The 21636-nt window shown below is 40.2% G+C and overlaps 1 protein-coding gene across 6 annotated transcripts in view; it reads right to left on the bottom strand.

Moving 5' to 3' along the window:
• Positions 1 to 21004, bottom strand: part of LOC106810127 (insulin-like growth factor 2 mRNA-binding protein 2) — a 53783-nt gene extending 32779 nt beyond the window's left edge. For 4 of the 6 annotated variants that reach the window (XM_014813408.1, XM_014813428.1, XM_014813422.1 and 1 more), the window contains exons 1-2: positions 20660 to 21004; positions 11159 to 11216 (exon numbers count right to left, since the gene is read on the bottom strand). In XM_014813408.1, coding sequence (XP_014668894.1) covers positions 11159 to 11216; positions 20660 to 20834 — 233 coding nt within the window. In that variant the 5' untranslated portion in view covers positions 20835 to 21004. Of the gene's footprint in view, positions 1 to 770; positions 1194 to 11158; positions 11217 to 20659 lie in introns of those variants that run through there. The other 2 variants (XM_014813414.1, XM_014813435.1) reach the window with 2 other exon arrangements.
• Positions 21005 to 21636: the final 632 nt, after the last annotated feature.

Here is a 21636-nt window from a genome sequence, read left to right as displayed (position 1 = left end):
CAGCGCGCCGATCGCGGCTCCGAGTTCCCGCGCATCCCACGAGGAGCTCTCACCGGCGTGAGCCAAAAATGGTAGCGCGAGACAAGCAGCTGCGCGCGTATCTTTGTGCGCAAGGCGTCGGTCACCCCCGCCTTGCCCCCTCGGATCCTACACGTCACCGGCGCACGGTTTTTTTTTGCGCCGGGCAAAGAATACGCGGCGCCGGCGGCCTTCGGTCTCTGTGAACAGTAGATGCTCTATCAACATATCCACATGCCGAACGTGGTCAGGCCCATGCCATAGCGTCAGCGCTGACGTACAGTGTGCTGCGGCGTGGTGGCCACTAGCTACGCTCAACGGTTGTGGCGAGAGCGGTACACGTTAGTGCTGGGTTTTGGTCGTATTGACTACTCCGGTGGGGGCGGCGCGATAACGAACCACGCTTTCATTCTCCGAGGTAGCGATACGCTTTTGACGCGCGTTACGTGTAGAACACGTGTCGAAATGCTCACAACTCGCGATCTGCCCCCCGATCTCCTTCCTGTATGTATAGCCTGTACCGATTTTACTGATCTCAGGCTGGGATCGGACACATCTCAATGACTACTAACCGGCACCGCTCAATGCTTGTCATGCACGCGCATCAATCGGACCATCCCCAAAAAAATATAAACGCGAATTCCATTCGCTCGCGGCGGCCACAAACAGTGTGTTGAAAATCGGTAGGTGTGGCCAGGGCTACACGCGACTCTACAGTTCGCACAGAGGCAACGACACCTAACGCAACTTACCCAGAGCTATCCTCCTCTGACAGGATTCCGGCAGCGCCGGCTGTCTCGTCGTATTCCTCCATATCACAGCTATGTGTGTGTGTATGTACGTATATATATATATATATATCTTTATGTACAAATCACCGGCAAATATACAGCCGAGCGTATTCACAGAGATGCACACGCGCGCGCACTCGCTCCCTCTAATCACAAACAGTAGATACCGGGTTTTGGTAGGTTCACTACGATACAGCGCACACGTCACTGGTGGCTCGCGCACACACACATAAGCATGTGGTCCAATGGTCACCGGAAAGACCCAGACTGTGGTCAGTAAGACACACAGTAAACTCCGCGCTGTATATATATATACTAGTTGACTGGTGGAGCTCCTACAAGAACTGGCCTCCACACAGATGATCAGTGATAGCGTGTGCAACGTTGGATAGCGTTACGGTCATGTGATACGACGGCAGCACGCCGGAGCAGGGCAGGGGGAGGCAGTACAGGCAGCGGGCGGGCAGGCGGCCGGGAAGGGCTGCCACGACGAGCCGTATGCGTCAGACCGGGCTGGGGGGTTGGGAAGCCACAATTCCGCCAAGCTGCTATGGCAGCCAGGCGAGATGCAGATACACTTGCTAATAAGTATGCTAGTTCTCTCTCTGCTCTATGCGAGAGCACTCACTCGCTCTCACTCACTCACTCATTCACTAACCCTCACACGCATATAAACTCGCAGAAGCCACACACACACGCACATGCACGAGCGCGCGGGCACGCACGCACACACACACACACACGCACGCACGCGCAATGTTCGCACGCGTGTAGTAGGCCGCATGTTTACACCTGAACTATCAAGGTTACGTAACAAGTACGGGAGTACAACCAGGGCGCACGCACGCACGCGCGCACATACAGCCAACACGCCTGTATAATTAATGGTGAAGAATATCTGCTATTCGGGAAAGCCCGCATACCTAAAGGAAGCCTATCATCCTTCATCGGCATGCTTCCCCTCACCAACTAAACTGAAATGCGTACACCCTTGTACTCGACGCAGTTTTACAAAGCACTCCACGTTTCAACGAAATCAATTTCCCACTGAATCGGCTCAACACGATTTCTCTTGTAGTATTTTGCATGAATGGCACACAACGCTTTACGCACACAATAATATGCCTTCCGTCACTCGTAATTGCCAAAACGCTGTGAATTCACCTGAACGGAACTGCCGGTATGTTACGTAAAGCGCAATTGAAAATACACGCGGATGGGCGACTAAAGAATTTCCAGTAGATTTAGCATTGCTTAACACGTGTGAAGTGAAAACTTGAGATGTTGCTTCCAGAATCGACACATCAGGGCCTTCACGACATCACGAGGCAAAGCTTTAGATGCAAATTTGACAAGTAGTCACGAGCAATAATGAAGACATTTGAAGCAATCTTATACGTAAGATGCAGGTAAACAAATTCTATTAATTCTAAATGTGATCAATACGATTCGGTAAACATTTTGCTTATAGCCGAGTGTCAGTAGAAAACTGCAGCGTGCAGAGCAACCTGAGGCAAATCTTATACCAGGTTATACAGAAACAAATCTCGTACTTCTAACAAGCATTCTCATCACAAATCTCCGTGCATGGAATGGAGTGCGGCGTCTATCCCTACCTGAGCTATACTGACCTACACTTTCCATGAGGTGAATGTACCTGTGACACATTTCGCATTGTTAAGGACGTTAGAGATACCTTAATCAGGAAAGAAAGACTGAAGATCTACTTTATCAGATACATACTGCCAGACAGACACAAACGCGCGCGCGCACGCACGCACGCACGCACGCACACACACACACACACATTAACTGTTAACGTTAAAGCTCATCATTTTCAGAGAAAATTATCATAACTGAGTTCATGTTTTCAACTGGATTGGCTAATAAATTATGTATATATTTTATTTATTTCTTTTCCGATGACACTATCTCTGTTGGCCACCTGAGCTTCCATCATGCCTTTGCGTAGATATACAGCATTGGCGTGAAACCAACCTGCTGATTCGCAGCCATTTTTCAAACACGATGTCGCTGTAGTGAGAACTGACAATTAAGACACAAGGTATACACTGGTATAGATTACAGCCCGCCGCTACAGAGGGATACTACCCCCACACCATTTGACACCGCCCGTGACCCATGGTACCACTGCTCGATCCTGCCTGCTCCCTCGCCGGCCATACCAAAATTAAACAGGTTCGGGCTCCCATCTAAATATTCTCTAATAACCACGCCGGCAAGGCCACAACCTAGAACACCACAGTCCCACGGCCACTTTAGATGCTGAGCGGATGAAAACCTGTTATTCCAGTTATTAAAACGAATAGATGGCTGGCCAGCCGCGCGCGCGTGTGTGTGCGTGGGTATGCGTGTGTGCGTGCGTGGGTATGCGTGTGTGCGTGCGGGGGTATGCGTGTGTGCGTGCGTGTTCCTGCGTGCGTGCGTGCGTGCGTGCGTGCGCTCGTCAATGCTTATGTACGTGGTGGGAGGTTACCTTGAAAATGCTAGTAAGGTATATGCAGCTCTCTGTTTCCGATTTCCCGCGGGGTTAGATAAAGTTCACATTGACTCTGCAGCCGAGAGTGAGAGAGAGAGAGAGGCGGAGAGCGCGGGAGACGAGGGATCAAGAACCAGCAAGCATAAAACCTATCTACAGATCGCCGGCCCAGTTCCCAGCAATCATCGAACTCGACTAGTCAGACGGTGAAAGTCAGCGCATCGTGAGCCCACCCACGCTCGCGCGTGGGCTGCGACGATGTTCTAAGGCAGAACCATATAGCAAACGGACCCTGTCCAATCACGGGCCGACGTCGTCCTTAATATGGTATAGATCACGCCGTCGATATGACTCTCCCGAGTACCCCACCAGTCGGCGCCACATTACTTTTAAATTTAAAAATTTCAAATGATGCATACAGGCCTGCCTTTTGTTACCACTCTTTCTTTCTTGAATCAGTACTCACATGTTTTACGCACAAATCAATGGTTTTATGATGCTATTTATTTTTAAATTCGTTGCTTTTACATGGAAACTATGCTTCCAAAACAATTATTAGCAAAGAAAGATACACACATCGCTTCGTATTATGGGTCTGTTAAAAATAAAGTTAGTAGAAAAAAACTAGAGGGGTAAATTGGCTCATTTCTACGGACCTGTGTACAGTGCATAATGGTGTGTGTGCGTGCGTGCGTGCGCGCGTGTGCGCGCGTGCATGTGTGCACTCACTACTGTTAGTTCTCCCACTACACGATCACAAGGAATGATTGACAGGAGTCTCACATCTCTCCACGACCCTGACCCAGAATCGAGAGAAAAGAACTGGCAGGAATAATCCAGGTGACGAATTGTAGGGAAGTGGTTGCGTAACCGTTTTTTTATGCGCGTCTTTTGTAGATTCGCCGCACGATAACACCACGCTGGCGTACCACGGGACTTTCAAACACGAATTCAAAACAACTATACACGTGCATTTTCGAGTGGTGTTAGCAGAACGATTCGATGGACTGGTATAAAAGCTTCCGTGTCCTAAAGCTTCAAGAAGCTGGAATTATGTTAGCTTACTAATCCTATGTGATAATCGTATAATAAACGTGTAATCACATTCATACCAGTGCGCATCCTGTCAATTGTACTCCAAGAACATATATAATAAATCACCGCCTCGAATTCCAGTCCAGAGTCCGTGCTATCAACGAGTTAAGAGTATTGGTCTGTTTATTATCTTCTGCATGGCCATAGTAAAATAGTGAACTACTAGTCAAGCGTAAGTTTTCTTCCTTTTAGGAAATGCAGTTAATGATTATATTTTGCATCTATACATACACACGACGCACGCACGCACGCACGCGCACGTGCAATTTAGCTCAATATAAAAATGAAAATGACACTACAGAGCTATAAATAGCTCGATTCTGTCGATAGATAGGTATCCGCGCGCCGCACAAAGAATATATCTATCTACAAAAAAGCCTCAGCCAATTGTAACCAGTGTGTTAGCCAGAGACCCGCCTACCCGTCTTTTGGACGGCATATTCTGGGGATGAGACGGATGAAATTTGATAGACGGCATAAGGGCGGCCCAATTTTATATATTATACACTTTGTATAACTGACAGCAGTGCATATAAGAATATAAAATTATATCAGATTCCTGTATTAACACAAGGGAATACCACAGATACCGTTGCTAATTATTTATGTGCAAAAAACTATGGAATTAACTTGTTAGAAGAGCAAAAGGGTTCAGCAAGCAGGTAATATTTTGGAGACTGTTACACAAGCTTCTAGGATGCAGGTACATTTATTTTCCAGCAACTATTAAACTAAAAATGAAAAAGTTGTATAGTGTGAAAATTTAGTAATTCGTGTAAAGATTTGGCTAGCGAATATGACAGCGAGATAGTTGGTGTACAGCAAGAAATTCTCTTCATCTTCCTCATCTTACTCCTCCATCGCTTCCCGCATCTCATACACCATCTCCTCAAACTCTTATTAACACTAGTTTAAAGACCGACTGATATTTACTACTGGAGTGTTCTAATCATTTTGCCGCGAGACTATAACTTTCAAGGAAATTTGTCCATTACTGACCTTCGCTATCGGTACACACGACTGCGAAGGTTACACGAAGACTGAGTATTTCTATCCTTTATGAATGGTGTGACTGGTAGTACCTGGATAATTATTAGACTTACATTACAAGTTTACAACATTTGAACAACAAAAATTCAAAATGGATGGACTTTAAAATTGTACTTAAATACGTGTGGTTTTGAACCCACTAAAACTCCACAGCGTATAATTATATATCTGCCAAATTTTATGACATCACCAAATACGAACAGCCGGGGCCCTGTATTTCTGCATTCACTGTTCAGTGCTGGACGTATTCATACTTTCTTCCACGAACGCCAACTGCCAATACCTACGCAAAATTCCCATTACATATTTATTCCAACCAGGCTGAGAATCAATAAGCACAGCTCGCATAAAAACCAAATGACTACGAGGAAAGACAAAGGCTGTGCGAGGCCCATCCTACAATGTGGCCACGGTCCTGCTATTACAAATTATAAATGAATCATTACTAAGCATTGTGTGACCAAGCAGGCACCAGCAGCAGATGTGCTGCTGCCGCTGTGGATGCTGTTGTTGCCATGGCAACAAACATGTCAGTCGAATGATGGCAATGTGCTGCTTGCTCTTTTCTTATTGGGATCCGATAGAAAAATAACAGCAAATACCAGCTAGGCCAGTGCAAATTAATACCAGTGGCAGCCGTAACAAGCATAGGAACTCCTTAAATTACAGATTAGAAATGAACGCGAAATGCACGTAAATTATTTTACGCGTGAAAGTGTACACGGCATAGCTGTGCTTAATAGTGGTTAGTCGACACCGAGTAGTAGATTTATCCACGATGAAGAGGATAATTAGCACTGCAGTAAATGCAAGTGCATTTTATTGAATGAACATGTAATTACAAAAACGAAAGTGGTTGGATTATATTAACTTACTATATATATATATATGCAAATCTGGTTGAAAAATTAAAGAATGTAAAATAAACAATAGGTTTTGATTTTCTGCACGAGTATAAATTCTCAAATTACTACGCATACTGAATAGATCCAAGGCAATACTCCAAGGAACGGGGCCAGGAGATATCATATTAATGCGTTAGCTTAGTTAATTTTACACGACGTTACGGTCGTTTACAGTTTTTAGTTTGTTACCTAAAGATTGCCCCTGCAGCTGGACGATGCACTAAAAACACAAAACTTATGGCTAAACTTAACTGTTTGAAAGCAACCAGTGAAGAAATCGGTGAAAGAACACTAATTAGAGCGCTCATCGTTTATGAACCGCTATTATCAATATTACAATGACCGAATTGAATGCAATTTTGAACTTGTTTCCCCTGAAAGAATGTGCGAATGAGGTTGTATTTTGATGACCTTCATCCCCCAATAACTTCCTACTATTACTTTTTTTAGGTTTAACTTCATACGCCTCTCTGCGAATACAGAAAATCCGAAAATAATGAATACAACGTTCCTTTTAATGCTTCGTAATCATTTTGCGGTAATGAACAGCAGATAACATGACAATTTAATGCCACTCCACCAGTTACTTCAACTTTTAAGCTGTGCCGATATTATAAGAAAATGTATTTGATATAGACTTAATGGTTCCTTCAAACTGATCTTGAGACTGCATACTTCCTCTTTTTAAGCGCAGGAAGCCTCAAAAATGAAAACGCTGTAAATATGATTTTGTTTTACCTATTATATGAAATAGTAGCACATGGGAAAATGAATCACGGTATTATATCTAACATTATAAAATCACAACAAATAATCCTGTTTTAAAACGTGGTAAAAACATGACTCACCAAATGAAATATAATCAGTTTTCCTCAGACATCGGCAAAACAATACAGTGCCGAGTTATTATAAAGTTATAAACACATACTTCAGTATAATCAAACGGTTCATTACCACTGGAAACTGGAATAGAATCCATGCTCAAGTGTAATGATTGGCCCTTTTGTTTAGGGTTTTTATTTTCGTAAATGTATCATGGACAAATCAAATCAAAAATGGACTTTTCAAGGACATTTTATCAGAAATTCAAGGACATTTTATCGGAATTCATACACAGAACAAAACATACCTGGATTAATTTAATAACCCCATTCTTAATTACTGTCACCTCTAAAACTTACCTGGATCACATTAATAAACCCTTCTAAACACTGTCACTTCTACAACATACCTTAATTTACTGACTGATTTTACTGACTTACTGTAATTTGTGATCATCATTTAACTGTCTATCGTGTCTATAGCTTTTTAAGCTTATTTAACGCAATTTTTATTGAGATTTGCACATTATTGATGGTACAAAATTTCTTTTAAAATCAACATTTACTAAATTCAAGTACTTTTCAAGAACTCCCCTTAAATTCAAGGACTTTCCAAGGACTGTGCGAACCATGTAAACAAGCTTGCAGCAAATAACAATTATATTGGGACTAATTGTCAAATGATATTAATAAATACACTAAAATCACGTTCTCAGTCAGTGCTAAAATGATAACACATTGCTCTTTTAAAGTACAAGCATTTTTGACAACCTATTTTTAAAAAGAAGATTTAGGGCTTTGGTAACTATACTCTTAATGGTTAAATTCTGACAAGCGTCATCTTTATCAATGCATCTCAGAATTTTTTTTATACTGACTTAAACCCTTTTCAGCACACAAAAGTTCCTTTCCCATGTAGCTACTGCGTGCCTTAACATACTTGGCATTAGAGCTTTGGGCACTACTAGTACTATCGTGTGTTCATTCAGTTGTCCACTGGACAAGCTCTTAGTATAATGGAGTTGTCCGACCAATGTGAGGTGCATGGTCTCGTACAACCGGATTACCATTCACAGACATTTTATTGCTGTGCTGCATATTTTTTGACAAGGCCTACTATAATGCGGCAAAAGTAAACATAAGTTAAGGTAAGTCCAAGCTTAATAGAGATAGAGGAAATGTAGATGTTTAATTAATTTGAGCAGGCAAAAATTCAAATGTTCAGGCAGATTTTCATGATCTTACAGCACTTGCCAAATTTTATTCCTAATTCTGCCTTTAATATCATTCCTCTATATAATTATAAAGGATAAAACTACCATACGAAATAAATATTAATAGAGAACTGAAAATATTTTCAGTATACAGTATATAAGATGACGTTCGTAATACCAACAAATAAGTTAATCATGAGCTTATTAGATCTTTTCACATCCCCCAACTATGATAATAAAATCATTAATTGCCACACATATAATAAGGAATAATGACACATTATACAAAGTTCACGTTTTTGGCTTCAGACAAAGGCAAGTTGGGCCGAATATTCGAGCCACAATAAGATATTACTCATTTCCAAAACTGTGACAAAATTAATGGATTAACGTGAAACAGTCATGAAGGCCGTAACATTGTAAATATTGCCGCAGTGTCAAGCCCTATATATATATATATATATATAATATATATGACATATCATACTGACAAGATATGTACGTCGGCTTTGCGCACAGCCAAAGGTCCCAACAAGTAAACAGTTTATCATTCACCACACTGCCGTAGCTAAAGATACTATGTACACTGCAGACACGAGTACAGAGCCAGATAAACGTATACACCCTTGACCCTCGGTCAGAGACACTATACTTCTTCAAACTTTGCTCTTCCACATGAAGTGGGTCAATGTAGGCCAAGGAAATAAACCGCCGAGGACAAAAGTAAACCACGAAGAAACAGAGCAAGTGATTAAACTACGGAGACACCTACTGCATGATAGTAAACAAGGATAAATTTAAGGACAGCAATTCAACAACAAAAAGAACAACCTGGCAGAGAGTCAAACGTAGCAGAAACTGTCCATCTTCTCATACAAGTGCCAGACAAATACCGATCATTTGTTCTCATTTTCGAATTTCTATGACTGGTTGAGGTCATTGCTAGTTATATTTTTAACGTGAGACTGGCGGAGATAATTGACGAGGAAGCAACGGTGCACGGTGCTCGGTTCTCCCACACGGAATGAAGAAACGGTATCAGGAATCCACGAGCCGATAATTTCACCGACTTCTCTCACAAGCATTTTAATATTATCTCTTTTAGTTAGAGGCTGGCGGATGCAAGCAACTCCTGAATGTAAGTACGTTTCAACTACATGATCGACTACTGTGTTCGAGTGTGCCGGAGAAAGCCATCGTTTGGACTGTCCGACAAAAAAAGGTCGCTTTCAGATCAATCAAGATAGCTGCCACGTATCATTTGCAAACATACTAACCCCCGCTAACCAAGGTACATGATTTGTTAGAAATATTAGTAATAATTCTGCTAAAATCCACTGGAGGGCATCACCATACTACAAGGGAACCCCCTAGATAATTTTTATGGAATGGGGTAGCACAAATACAAGATATGCCAATTGATGCTGAGGAATTACAAGATGGGCAACTGATAGATGCATCTACACATTTTTCATGCACTGTCAACTCTTACGCGCACATACACACCGACACTCCATGTGCACACCCTACACATGCTTGCACAGACACGACAACAAGCACAAAGAAATAATTCAATCAGCATCAACTGACGTACGTACTATCTACATGCAATTCACTAAGCTCATTTACGAGAATTATTTACAATGAGTGCTGCTACAGACGCTAAAATCAACTAATAATAAATAAATTCGGGATAACCTGTGATTTTTGAAATAACCAGAACCAAAATAGCAGCCAACAGCTTTTTTATGTAATGCACATCCCTAGGCACGAAATTCACAGGTCTTCATTACATTTACATGGTACTTACATATATACAGGTACTGCTGGATTTTGTTATCTGCTAGTTCGTGAGAAATTTTGACCGTTTAAACATTTGGGATAGAAATTCAATTTGGCACATTTTGCACCAAACCATATTAACAATTTTCACTCGATGCTAGCATTCATATCAATTCAGACCCTAACCTTTAAATCAGCATATTCTAACAGCTAAAATTGCAGTTGAATAGGTAAGGTGTTTCTTAAATATGACATGACACTACTTCAAAAAACTTGTTGTTGCTGCAATTTACTTATCAGTGAATAAAACTTGAATCCCGAATAAGTCTTCAAATACCAAACTACGGTGAATTCACGCATAGATACTCACATGCACAAACAACTGCTCTTCCCACGTCAATGGATTTCTGCCCAACTTTCCCGTTTCTACTTTCAACAGTTACACGTGTGGACACAAAGCAAACGGAGCTAAACGTCTCATCGATAGTATGCACACTACATATAACGTAACGCTGGTGTCGTTACTACCTGAACAGCCGGCCCGGATTTAAATACTCGTACAGGGCTGCAAGCTGGTTGAATGAATCAAGATAATAAAATGTAATTAATTACACTAAATTAATTGATATACATTTACATACGAGCTCAAGATCAAAATTTACAAATGCCATTTAATTTTGCTATACACACTTACGTCACAGGTTACGTGAAATCAAACAATTGCTTCTTTTTTTTTAAATTTAAGATAGCTTGACAAATTTGCTGGCTACTAGTGCGGTGAGCAGATTTAAAGCGTACATAAAGCCGTCTATATGAATAAAAATGAAATATTACACATTCCAATAAATCATTATTTTACAGCACATTTGTTATCAAATGAAAGATGCGTACAGCAATATCTTCTACCCAAGTTTTCTATAAATTTGGTAATCAAAATCAAGATGCCCTAGCAAAAAATCCACTCGCAATGTGACACACTCACCTCCCCCTTCGGGACACGGAGGGCTCCACAACCAGCACGGATCCCTGGAGGTTGTAACCTGGAAAAAGCAAACATATGCACGCGCGTTTAATAATGTGGTAACAACAGGCAATAGTTAGGAACTATTCTTATTATTACTACACACGTCGTGCACGCTTTCTCCATCTTCTATCACGTCTGCAGCCTACCTGAAAGGCAGCTGGCAGCACCTAGCTGAGAAGCTAGACTGTAGACATACACACTTCTGAAAAACCCATCGTTTGTAGAAGGGAGAAACTCGTCACTTTTTCTACTTCTATCACAATCGGTCTAAAAAATTCATTAAAATTACACGGGTACTACAAATAGCAGTAGCTACAGAGGACATGTCAGAATGACGGCGCCCCAAAGTACTCCACCGGGTTATACTTCTGCAGAAATTATACAACTCAATTACCTCCATCAGGGGTAGAAATGAACTTTTGAACAAGGGAGTCCAACGGACTCCCTACCCTCAAAAAGAGGGCGTCCGCAGCAAAATGAGGGAGTCCGCAGTCTGAGGTTCAAAATCAAAGATATGAACAATAACGCATGTGCTTATTTTTAAGATTCATGCAGTTGCACATCTGCCAAATTTTCTTTGGACATTAGCTGAACAAATACAGTAATTCCGCGAGGCCGTGCTCCGGAACGAACTAGTTAGTATGGCAGAATTTTCAGGGAGTCACACGGACTCCTGCATATGTCAAATCAGGGAGTCCGACAGTAAATCAGGGAGTATTTGACTTTGGAGTTCCGTTAATTTCGCACCCTGTACATCAATCATATATATATATGTTATAAGACCTGTATGTATACGTATATAAATAAGTGGGACCGAAGATGCACGTAGTTATTTTAACACATCAGATGTGCCTGCATCGCTACGACACAGCTTGCTCTGAAACCGTTGTTGGATTTCATGAGATGCAACGGATAGAAAATGGAACCTGTGAAATCAAGACCTTGTCAGTCACACAGTCAATGTTGCACAACGTGCTCAGTGTTCTACTCAGACCACCATGCGTGGAAATAAATCACAAGTTCTCCTATATATTAGTAATAATTTTAATAAAATGTGTGGGAATATTTTCATCATTTACGGGATGCACGGCGCCGCATGCTCATTGTGGAGTCATTTTTCATAGGTTTTCACTATTGGTATTACCTACAAATATGTTTTATGAGTAGAGAGTAACAGCTGTCAACATAGAACTTACTTGGCCATTGCACTTCTAGGCATTTACCGATAATAAATTAATTGCACCACATTAGTCTCATAATGCCCTGTATGCCTCTGTTTTGCCATTCACCGAAAAATGATTGAAAATTAGCTATAAGTATAACCCTATACAGCTACTGTACCACGACCTCAATTTACTTATTTTTTCATTCGTAAAAAAACGCTTTGTCGAATATTCCAAGGAGGCCACATGTACGTGTCCCAGGAACATGATATAAGAGGCAACTGTAATCGGGAAAGTACAGTGTGCATTTATGCAATCCCACTCCCTAGGGATACTGCCACAGTGACACAGGCACAGCTGCTGCCAAAAATATCAAACAAAAAGGCAAGTAAAAACGGTAGCAGCTTCCCGTCCGTTCGCATGAACTTTGCCTAGATCTATCTGAGACTGTAGGTTAGTGTAAGTCTATGCCTCCAAGGCTAACTAGTAACTACTCGTGCAGCAGAACCCCTGTGCAACCACAGAACAAACAATGCCCGCGACGGGTAAGCATTCCTCCCTATCGAGATCTGTGCCTCGACGTAAGCCCCCGCATATAAAAAACCACTCTTTCTATCCGGCTAAGCGCATGCGCAGCCGAGTGAGCCGGCCACAGGTCCTCAATGCATTCTGAAATTATTATGTACTACAACACAATACCTCTGCAATTGCAGCTGTGAAAAGTACGGTCGTACATACACGGTGGCACTAAAAATTCACGTTCGCACTTTTCAATAGTTGAAATTTCACATCTGCAGGTTACTATAAATAAAACGTTAGCAATATAGGAACCCCCACTTGTACCCATCGGAAATGCACAACGTGCACAAGCATACGTTTTCGTAGCTCCATGGATGGTAGCAAGTTTATATCCATTACAATAAGTACCAAATCCATGATATTTACAAACACTAACACAGTCTCCCAAGATGCAATTTTTAGAATAAGCTAAGTAACAAATTGGAAAGTACCAATACATCAAACTATTATTATATTGCAACGTTAGATATCAATATATTGAATAGATGGTAAATTTAGAATAAGGACAGCAATTGCTGATAGCGCCAGCAACTACCGAGTTTTGATAGCTATTAAGATTGTTTGCCATTAAAAATGCAAAACCGTAGTCTTTTTCCTTTTTCCATGTTAAATTGTATTTCTGTGTTAACTTTGCTACATCCATTTATACGCAATAATTTATTTTTGAAGTTGTATACATGAGGGTTTCTTCTGAGGGAAAGTTAAACAAAAGAGGTAATGGCCAGTTTGGAAAAAAACGTGCATGATGGATTCAAAGGCGTGCCGTAGGCACGGATGCAAACACTGCAGGCGGACACAGGGGAGAGAAGGATAGGGGGGTTTTGGGGTCTCCCCAGCAAAATTTTAAAAATTTGAATGTCAGACTGCATTTGAGGCACCCTGAAACCATTTTCACAACGGCAATGTTAAATTCGACAACGGCAGTAATATGAAACCCTGTACATATTATATCAAGTTACCAACTCGGTTTGATGATGTGCAAACATTATTTCAATACTATCGCAATATTACTTTTAGCAACAGTAATATAATATAAATAATAGTCATGTTTCCCAATGTGCAGTCACCCCAAGTCGCAATTATGCAAATCAAGGATAACAATTATGTCATAAAATATCACCTTTATAATTCGTTTGGAAGACAAAACATATATATATATATATGTAGAAAATTTACCACTGTACAGATAGTACTCCATGAATCGTTCTCAAGACATTGGCAATTCATTGAAAGTTATATTATAGTGGATTTTGGTTTATATATACTAGCGGAATACCCGGCGTTGCCCAGAGAAATCAGTGGCGTTACTCAGTTGGTGACCGCTTGGTTGAAAGAAAAATACGCAAAAAAATCGAAATATCTATCTATCCATGCATCCATCCATCCAACCCATTTCCCCATCCTAATCCTATCCCATCGCATGCCATCTCATCGTATCCCAGGCCATGCCATGCCATGCCATCCCATGCCATCCCATCGCACCGCATCCCATCCCATGCCATCCCATCTCATCGCATGCCATCCCATCCCATCACAACAGTAAACAATAATAAGAAATCAAAAGATAAGTCATTAAAATAAAAAAGTCAAAAATTATAAATAATAAAATGAAATTATATAGAAAATATAATAATATTTGATATGTAACCTACATGCTTCCGTGAAGTGTTCCCGTCAGTTTGCGCTATCATTATCAATAACCATCTACCATAGTTTATTCTGGATTTTTACTAAACGTTTAAATGTGGTAAAAAAATTTGAATTTTGAAATTAACGGTGAATATGGCAGAAGTACATACTAAACAGTGCAAAAGTAAAGAAACAAAGCATTTCCCGAGGTGGGATTCGAACCCAGAATCAATGGTTTAGGAGTCCGATGCTTTATGCAGTGCTCGAAATAAGCGTTGTCCGGTTGTCCGAGACAACCAGAATTTGCGCCGGACAACCTAACCAGTCTGAGACATTGTCCGGTGGACAACCAAGAAACACTATCCCTAACCCTAACACTGACTCTAAACCGTCTCGGCTATCTTATATATACGCGTGTTATAGTAGTATAGTACCCAATTAATCTATGGTGTATAACCTTTTGCTTTCAATATTTTGCATCTGAACTGACAATCAATCCCAACCAACTGGTGTAGGCTAGCTGGCACAATAATGTTCAGTTTCATACTTCAAATCCGAGTGTTTTCTAGCTCATCAAGAAATCTTAAAGTCGTGAATTAAATCGTGAATAATATAAAAATATGGGACCAGCTGCTATTTCCAACACTGGTATATGTCAGGTTTTCTGATTTATGAGAGATGAACTCGATTTGGAACCAGCAAACCAGTAAGTTTCTAAAATTTTCTGGGGGAGGACCCCCATACCCCCCTCCCTATGCCTGTTTTTCACCCCTCCCTCCTTGGAATCCTAAACCCGCCACTGAACAATTACATATCTTGGGAGCAGAGAACAATGAACAAAAATGTTGCCTTTTCGCATGGATTGCAGAGCTGAGAGGTAGAGGAGCCGTAGGGTGTGGAGAGGGAGGCGGAGGAGCCAGTAAAATATTAAGTCATCCACTATTTTGGGCAGTTCGCTGTTTTTCGTCCCCCTTGTTAAAAAATCCTGGCTACGCCACTGTTTTTGGGTGTTTTCTGATCATATTATTATGTGATTGAAAATAGGAGATTTGGGGATATTTTTTGGGACAACCAGAAATTGTTGCGGACAACCCGATTTGATGCCGGGGTTGTCCGCAGGACAACCACATTTTTTTTCTTATTTCGAGCACTGTTTATGCATTCGGCTACTGGGCCGTTATGGTTAAATACACCATGGATTCACACATACGTGATGATGTTAATCTGTACGCCATCTATTGATGAATAGAATTTTTATAAATTTTTAACTTTTTTGAAATTTCGCAATATATGTGCTGAGACCCTCCCAGACGTGCTGATTCTGAAAATATATTTAGTTTTCCTCTAGGCTGCAGAGTTCTCTAGTTATGCGCGAACACACAAATTCGGCTGAACAACTTTATATAGATTACTTGAGCTTTTAAGACAAAGCCAATATTCAAACGTTTCTATAGAGACATGCCAACATGCATATGATCAGCTGCATTTGACAATTATTCAGGTTGAACGAAAACTGAACAGATGAAAAGATACATAAAGTGATGATATTATTTATCTTATTATTATACTATCAGGGTTCTCCAAGAGCACTTATACTGTTATACTAGTTATAGGCTGGCGGCCCGTCAGGCTATTGTCGAGCCCCGCCATCCTAAAATGCACCCGCCACTCTAAATATCATAGCCGACATGCTAAATATCATAGCCCCCGGACCCCCCTAGCACGCAAACCGCCTTAGGCGATTTGCAACTAGGACCGTAAAGGCAGCACCTGCCATGCTATAATGATAAAGCTTGGAGAACCCTGACTATGCCAATCTTCATTTTATTTAAAAAGAGATGTACTATAATTTATCACTGCCCAGTTTATATTAATTTACCTAACACTACAACACAAATTGAAATGCTCGTTTCACATTATTTAAATGCACTATTAGACTAAGGACTATTACAAGGCATGAAATTAGCCAAAATGTGAACAGGCCCACCCAAAATTTTTAACAGACCCTTAGACAAATTGGACAGGCCCTTACATGTTTGAACAGGCTCTTAATTTTGTTAAATTTATTCCATTATTAATCAAAGTATTAGCTTTGTATTTATTAGGCATACTCATAGTACTTATTTATTTGCACAGTTTGTATAAAAGACTTAGTGAAGTAAAAACTAGTCAGGAAATTGGTAAATATTGTAATGTTGATATAAAGTTATAAAAGCAAGACAGGAAACGTTTTGAATAGGCCAAATGGACTGATTATATGGCGGGTTGAACCGGCGGCCACCGGCAAAATAGCGCTAATTTCGCGCACTGCTAAATTATAAACTCGATTAATTATCTTTACCTGTCTAGTCTCCGGTTTACTTTGTATCAAGTTTCATTAGAAGTCTGCTTATTGTCATTACACTCGACACATCCAAGTGATTCACTGAAACTAGTGAAAGAGTGTACAAATTGGACAGGCCCTTACAAGTTTGAACAGGCTCTTAATTTTGTTAAATTTATTCCATTATTAATAGAAGTATTAGCTTTGTATTTATTAGGCATACTCACAGTACTTACTTATTTGCACAGTTTGTATAAAAGAAGTAGAGTAGAGTCTTAGCGACTGAAGTAAAAACTAGTCAGGAAATTGGTAAATATTGTTGATACAAACTTATAAAAGCAAGATAGAAATTTTTTTAATAATAGGCCAAATGGACTGATTATATGGCGGGTTGAACCGGCGGCCGCCGGCCCGGGAAAATAGCGCTAATTTTGCGCACTGTTATTATAAACTCGATTAATGATCTTTACCGGTCTAGTCTCCGGTTTACTTTGTATCAAGTTTCGTTAGAAGTCTGCCTATTGTCATTACACTCAACACATCCAAGTGATTCACTGAAACTAGTGAGAGTGTATTGAGAAAAGACATCAGTTGCTCATCATCAGGGCACAACTCTATTCTGCTGCGGTCATACCCACCGCCACCTGCTACCACCGACTGTGCTAAAGCTTCTGCTACAGAAACTGGCTATAAAATGAAACAATATAAATTTCAGGTGAATGATGAAGTCTTTCCCACCAAACACATTCATTCACTGCTTATTACCGGCTTGACTTTAATTCTTAAAAGTTCCACTTCAGTGAAATGATATTTCAAAATCCCTTCAATAGTTATGGAAACAGTCACTGATAGTCTCTCGATAGTCTCATTGATATTTATTAATGGAAGGAATTGATACCTCTCAATGAGCTCAGTTCCTATTTATAATTGAGCATTGACCAACATGAAAAGTAGAACCGATTTAAATCTTTGATATATTTATATATATATATATATATATATATATATATATATAAACAAATATATTTTTCGTTATATATAAATATGATAACATAATTAATGCAATAATGAGCAGCCAGCTTCCAATAAATCAAAAATTTTAAAAATGTGTTGCTAGCTTGTTATGCAGTTTACTGCCCTCGGAGAAATCACTGACATGCAATCACCCAAAAGCAGTGTGTACAGATTCGGAATGTGCATGTTCCTGCAATTCGTGTGCTGTGCCCAATGTACTCCCAATACAGGAAATTATTTCTTATGCTGAGCCCCCTTCCCTCCCAGTATTATTATGTTGCTGCGTTACCTCCTTGAATAATCAATATAGGTCTCTGACAATGTTTAATTGCATAATTCTTTACGCATGTATTTTTTTGGGAACAGATACTGATTACTTCCTTAAATGAGGGTACTTACACGTTAGTACCTCAATGAGTTTTTACAAATAATATTCCCAGGTAACTCATGCAACACCACATTTAAAACTGTACTCATCACTTTGAACAGCTATTTTAAATACACCATATTACATACATGTACATATAATTTGCAGACGTACCTATGTACACAAAATATTTTAAAAACCGAAACAGTATGTGAAAACTACAGTAAACATCATCTAATGTATCATCAGATTGATGAGTAACCATAATTTGCACGAAGTCACTAATAACCACAAAATTAGGAACGAGTTAAATTATCAAACAATTTGAAAATATTTAATTTGCATTTATGCATCATATCAGGACTGTGAATATATGCATCCCTTCGAGAATATAGGGCACGCTATGAGCGGCTAGGAGAAATGTAGGGCAAATCAATAAAAATGGCATGTTATCAGCGCGCCCTAAGGAAACTACTCAGAGCGCCTAATTCTTTGTGAGACAAATACTAAAGGTAATAAACGCTGTGGAGGCTAGGATTATAGGCAACACAGAGGCTTTACATGCATATTTTTCGTTAGCAAAGTGCCAAGTGTTGGTTCAGCATGGATTCATCAATAATCACCCAACCCTTATATCATTAAATTAAGAGGATTTGTGTAATAATCTCAGACAATTAAGACAGGGTAGAGCAAAAAATATTAACAACCCTCCTGGAGCCTGAACTTTGCACTCTTTGAGATGCCAGAAAAATTGCAGACTCGGCTGTGTTTTCTACAAGGTTGGCCATAAACAAATTATAATTGCCCTATTTTCACATATAGAGGAAAGATACTCTGGAACAAGTATAAGTACCTCACTCTACAACTTGAGATGTCATTTCCAAGCAAGACATGCGCACAAAGAATACTACAAGTTACACTACTACAACAGCTTCAGAGTTTTGCTAATGGTGGGGCAGACTACTACTCTCTACACATCTTACACCCTTTAATTTTTTTTTTTTACAAAAATCCTACTTAAGAATAAGATTTATCATATTTAGTTAAGTCAAAAATGGATTTAGATAGAAAAAAATTTCCTGGGGTCATGGGCAGGTCTCGTACCTTGGCCTCAGAACACAAATACTACCACCTTTCGAAAATATGGAAACAGAATGCTTCATTCCGCTTGTTGCGAGTCTAGTACCTATAGTTTGGACAAACTACGTGCTGGCTTCTTTGGCAGGAGTTACTCTAGGAGCAGCACCCGACTCTTACAAGAACAGACTTTCGTCACCGCAGAGCATTATCATAACCTGTATAATGTCAATTACATCAAGTATTTAAATATTTCAACATACATCGTAACTGTCTTTGTAAAACTAAACTGATGAAACCGACACTAATTTTATGTTTTTTCATATTCCACACCATATTATACTATTACTATATAGGTTGCTTGCCTAAACTTCACACACAAGAAAGCTTTTACAAATATATTAATTTATGTAATAGTATAAGCTGTATAATGTAGGCCTATGATACTTCTGAGCGTTACTTTACTTATAACAATGTGTCCAGTTCCTACCCAGTCTTTTGGTCTTCATAAATTCTAGGCAAGTTGCTCCTGCCGCCCATGACACATTAATAAATTACGCTGTGGCTATATGCCCGGCAGCCGGGCACGGTCTTCGTATTCCTAAATGCCTGGCAGTTCTTAACCCTAACTCTAACCCTAAACCTAACAAAAACCCTAACTCTAGCCCTAAACCTAACCCTAATCCTAACTCTAACCCTAACCCTTGTTTACTTGAGATAACGCTAAAAATTAAAAACTGCCGGGCATTTAGGAAATCGAAGACCGTGCCCGGCAGCCGTCAGATATACGCCGGCTGCCGGGCATATAGCCACTGTGAATAACTTATACATTTTACAGCTATCTTACGATACTTTTTGCAGTAGCACTTGGATACATAATTCTTTTAATACATAACTATAGCTACGTTATATTACAGTTTATTACTACTACTACTACTACTAGTAGTAGCATGACACACATCTTCAACTTCAAGTGAATGTTCAGTTATAGAAAATCCATTCTTAGAATAGCAGCACAAGTTTTGCGACAAAGTGAAGCTACATGACAACGACAACTTGTGTTTAAATGACAAAAAATAATAGGAATCAATACAAGTGCTTTGTGCCGAAGAATATATATGCGAGTTTCAACGATACCCATTCGCCCAAGGCGCGAACTATGCAGTGCGTGCAGGCCATGTGATGTTTGCTGGCCGCCGCCATGTTTTTTTGAGCTTTGCAAATATAACAAAGTCGGATCCCACGGTGGGTTCGCCCTCGTGTATTACCTACCCCGTAAAAATAATTAGACACACCGGTTCACTTACCGTTCAGTTTGTCAATGGCTTTGTCAGCGTTCACCTGGTCTGGGCAATCTATGAACGCGTATCCTCCTTTCTTGACGAGAAAACTTTCACCTTCGATGCCGTGCTCTTCGAACAGGTCGCGAAGTGTCTGCTCGTCAATATCCTGACCTAAATTTCCAATGTAAAGCTTCTGCATGCCGTCAAGAATGCGTAGCCCGTGTTCGCAGACGAGGTAGAGCTTGGATATGAAATGAGCCGGGGAGGGCAATGAGTTGGATATAATCTATACTGTCCGGACTAGAGAAATTTAGAACCGCAACCGTCTTGCGAACCCGCGAGTGACCGAAATGCTTCTCATATTTCAACCCGGCCCACGTGGTTCCCTTTCTTTAGCGCCACATTACCACGTGACACTGTGTCGATTTCCCGCGTTCGTGTGCATCGGCTGGGCAGGGGGGATATTTTAGACATAATTTATATTTTATAGTATGTAAACCCCCACAACAAACGTCGTTGAAAATCTATGGAACACATGTTTTAGTAGTTCTTTGATGCTTGTGTACGTTTACTAGCGAAGTACATATCTCTAGCAGCAGCGGCTCTTTCTAAAAAGTATTGACGAGAAATGTTAGCTTGACGTCATACGCTATCATTTATTCCCACGCATAAATCAATTTTTCAGCGTACTACAGCAAGGAAAATTTTACGAATTCTTAGCAAAATTTCCGCAACGCCTCAATAACAGAAAATTGTAAAATCGTATGAAATGACTGGGTCGACAGCATTGTGTTCGAGCGATTATTTAGATTTAGGAAATAATAGGTTTTTATGAGCAGGAAGTTACCATAGCATTTGATATTCAGCATTCAAAAAACACAATTCATCAATCTATCGATAGTATATATATATATATATATATATATATATATAGTATATATAGTATATACGTAGTACTAGAGACGTCGACCGAAGGGACAACCGAACCGTAAGGGGGAAGG

The sequence above is a fragment of the Priapulus caudatus genome, unplaced genomic scaffold (genome assembly GCF_000485595.1).
Source record: "Priapulus caudatus unplaced genomic scaffold, Priapulus_caudatus-5.0.1 Scaffold16, whole genome shotgun sequence".
Taxonomy (NCBI): domain Eukaryota; kingdom Metazoa; phylum Priapulida; class Priapulimorpha; order Priapulimorphida; family Priapulidae; genus Priapulus; species Priapulus caudatus.
This window is presented reverse-complemented; position numbering and strand designations above follow the sequence as displayed.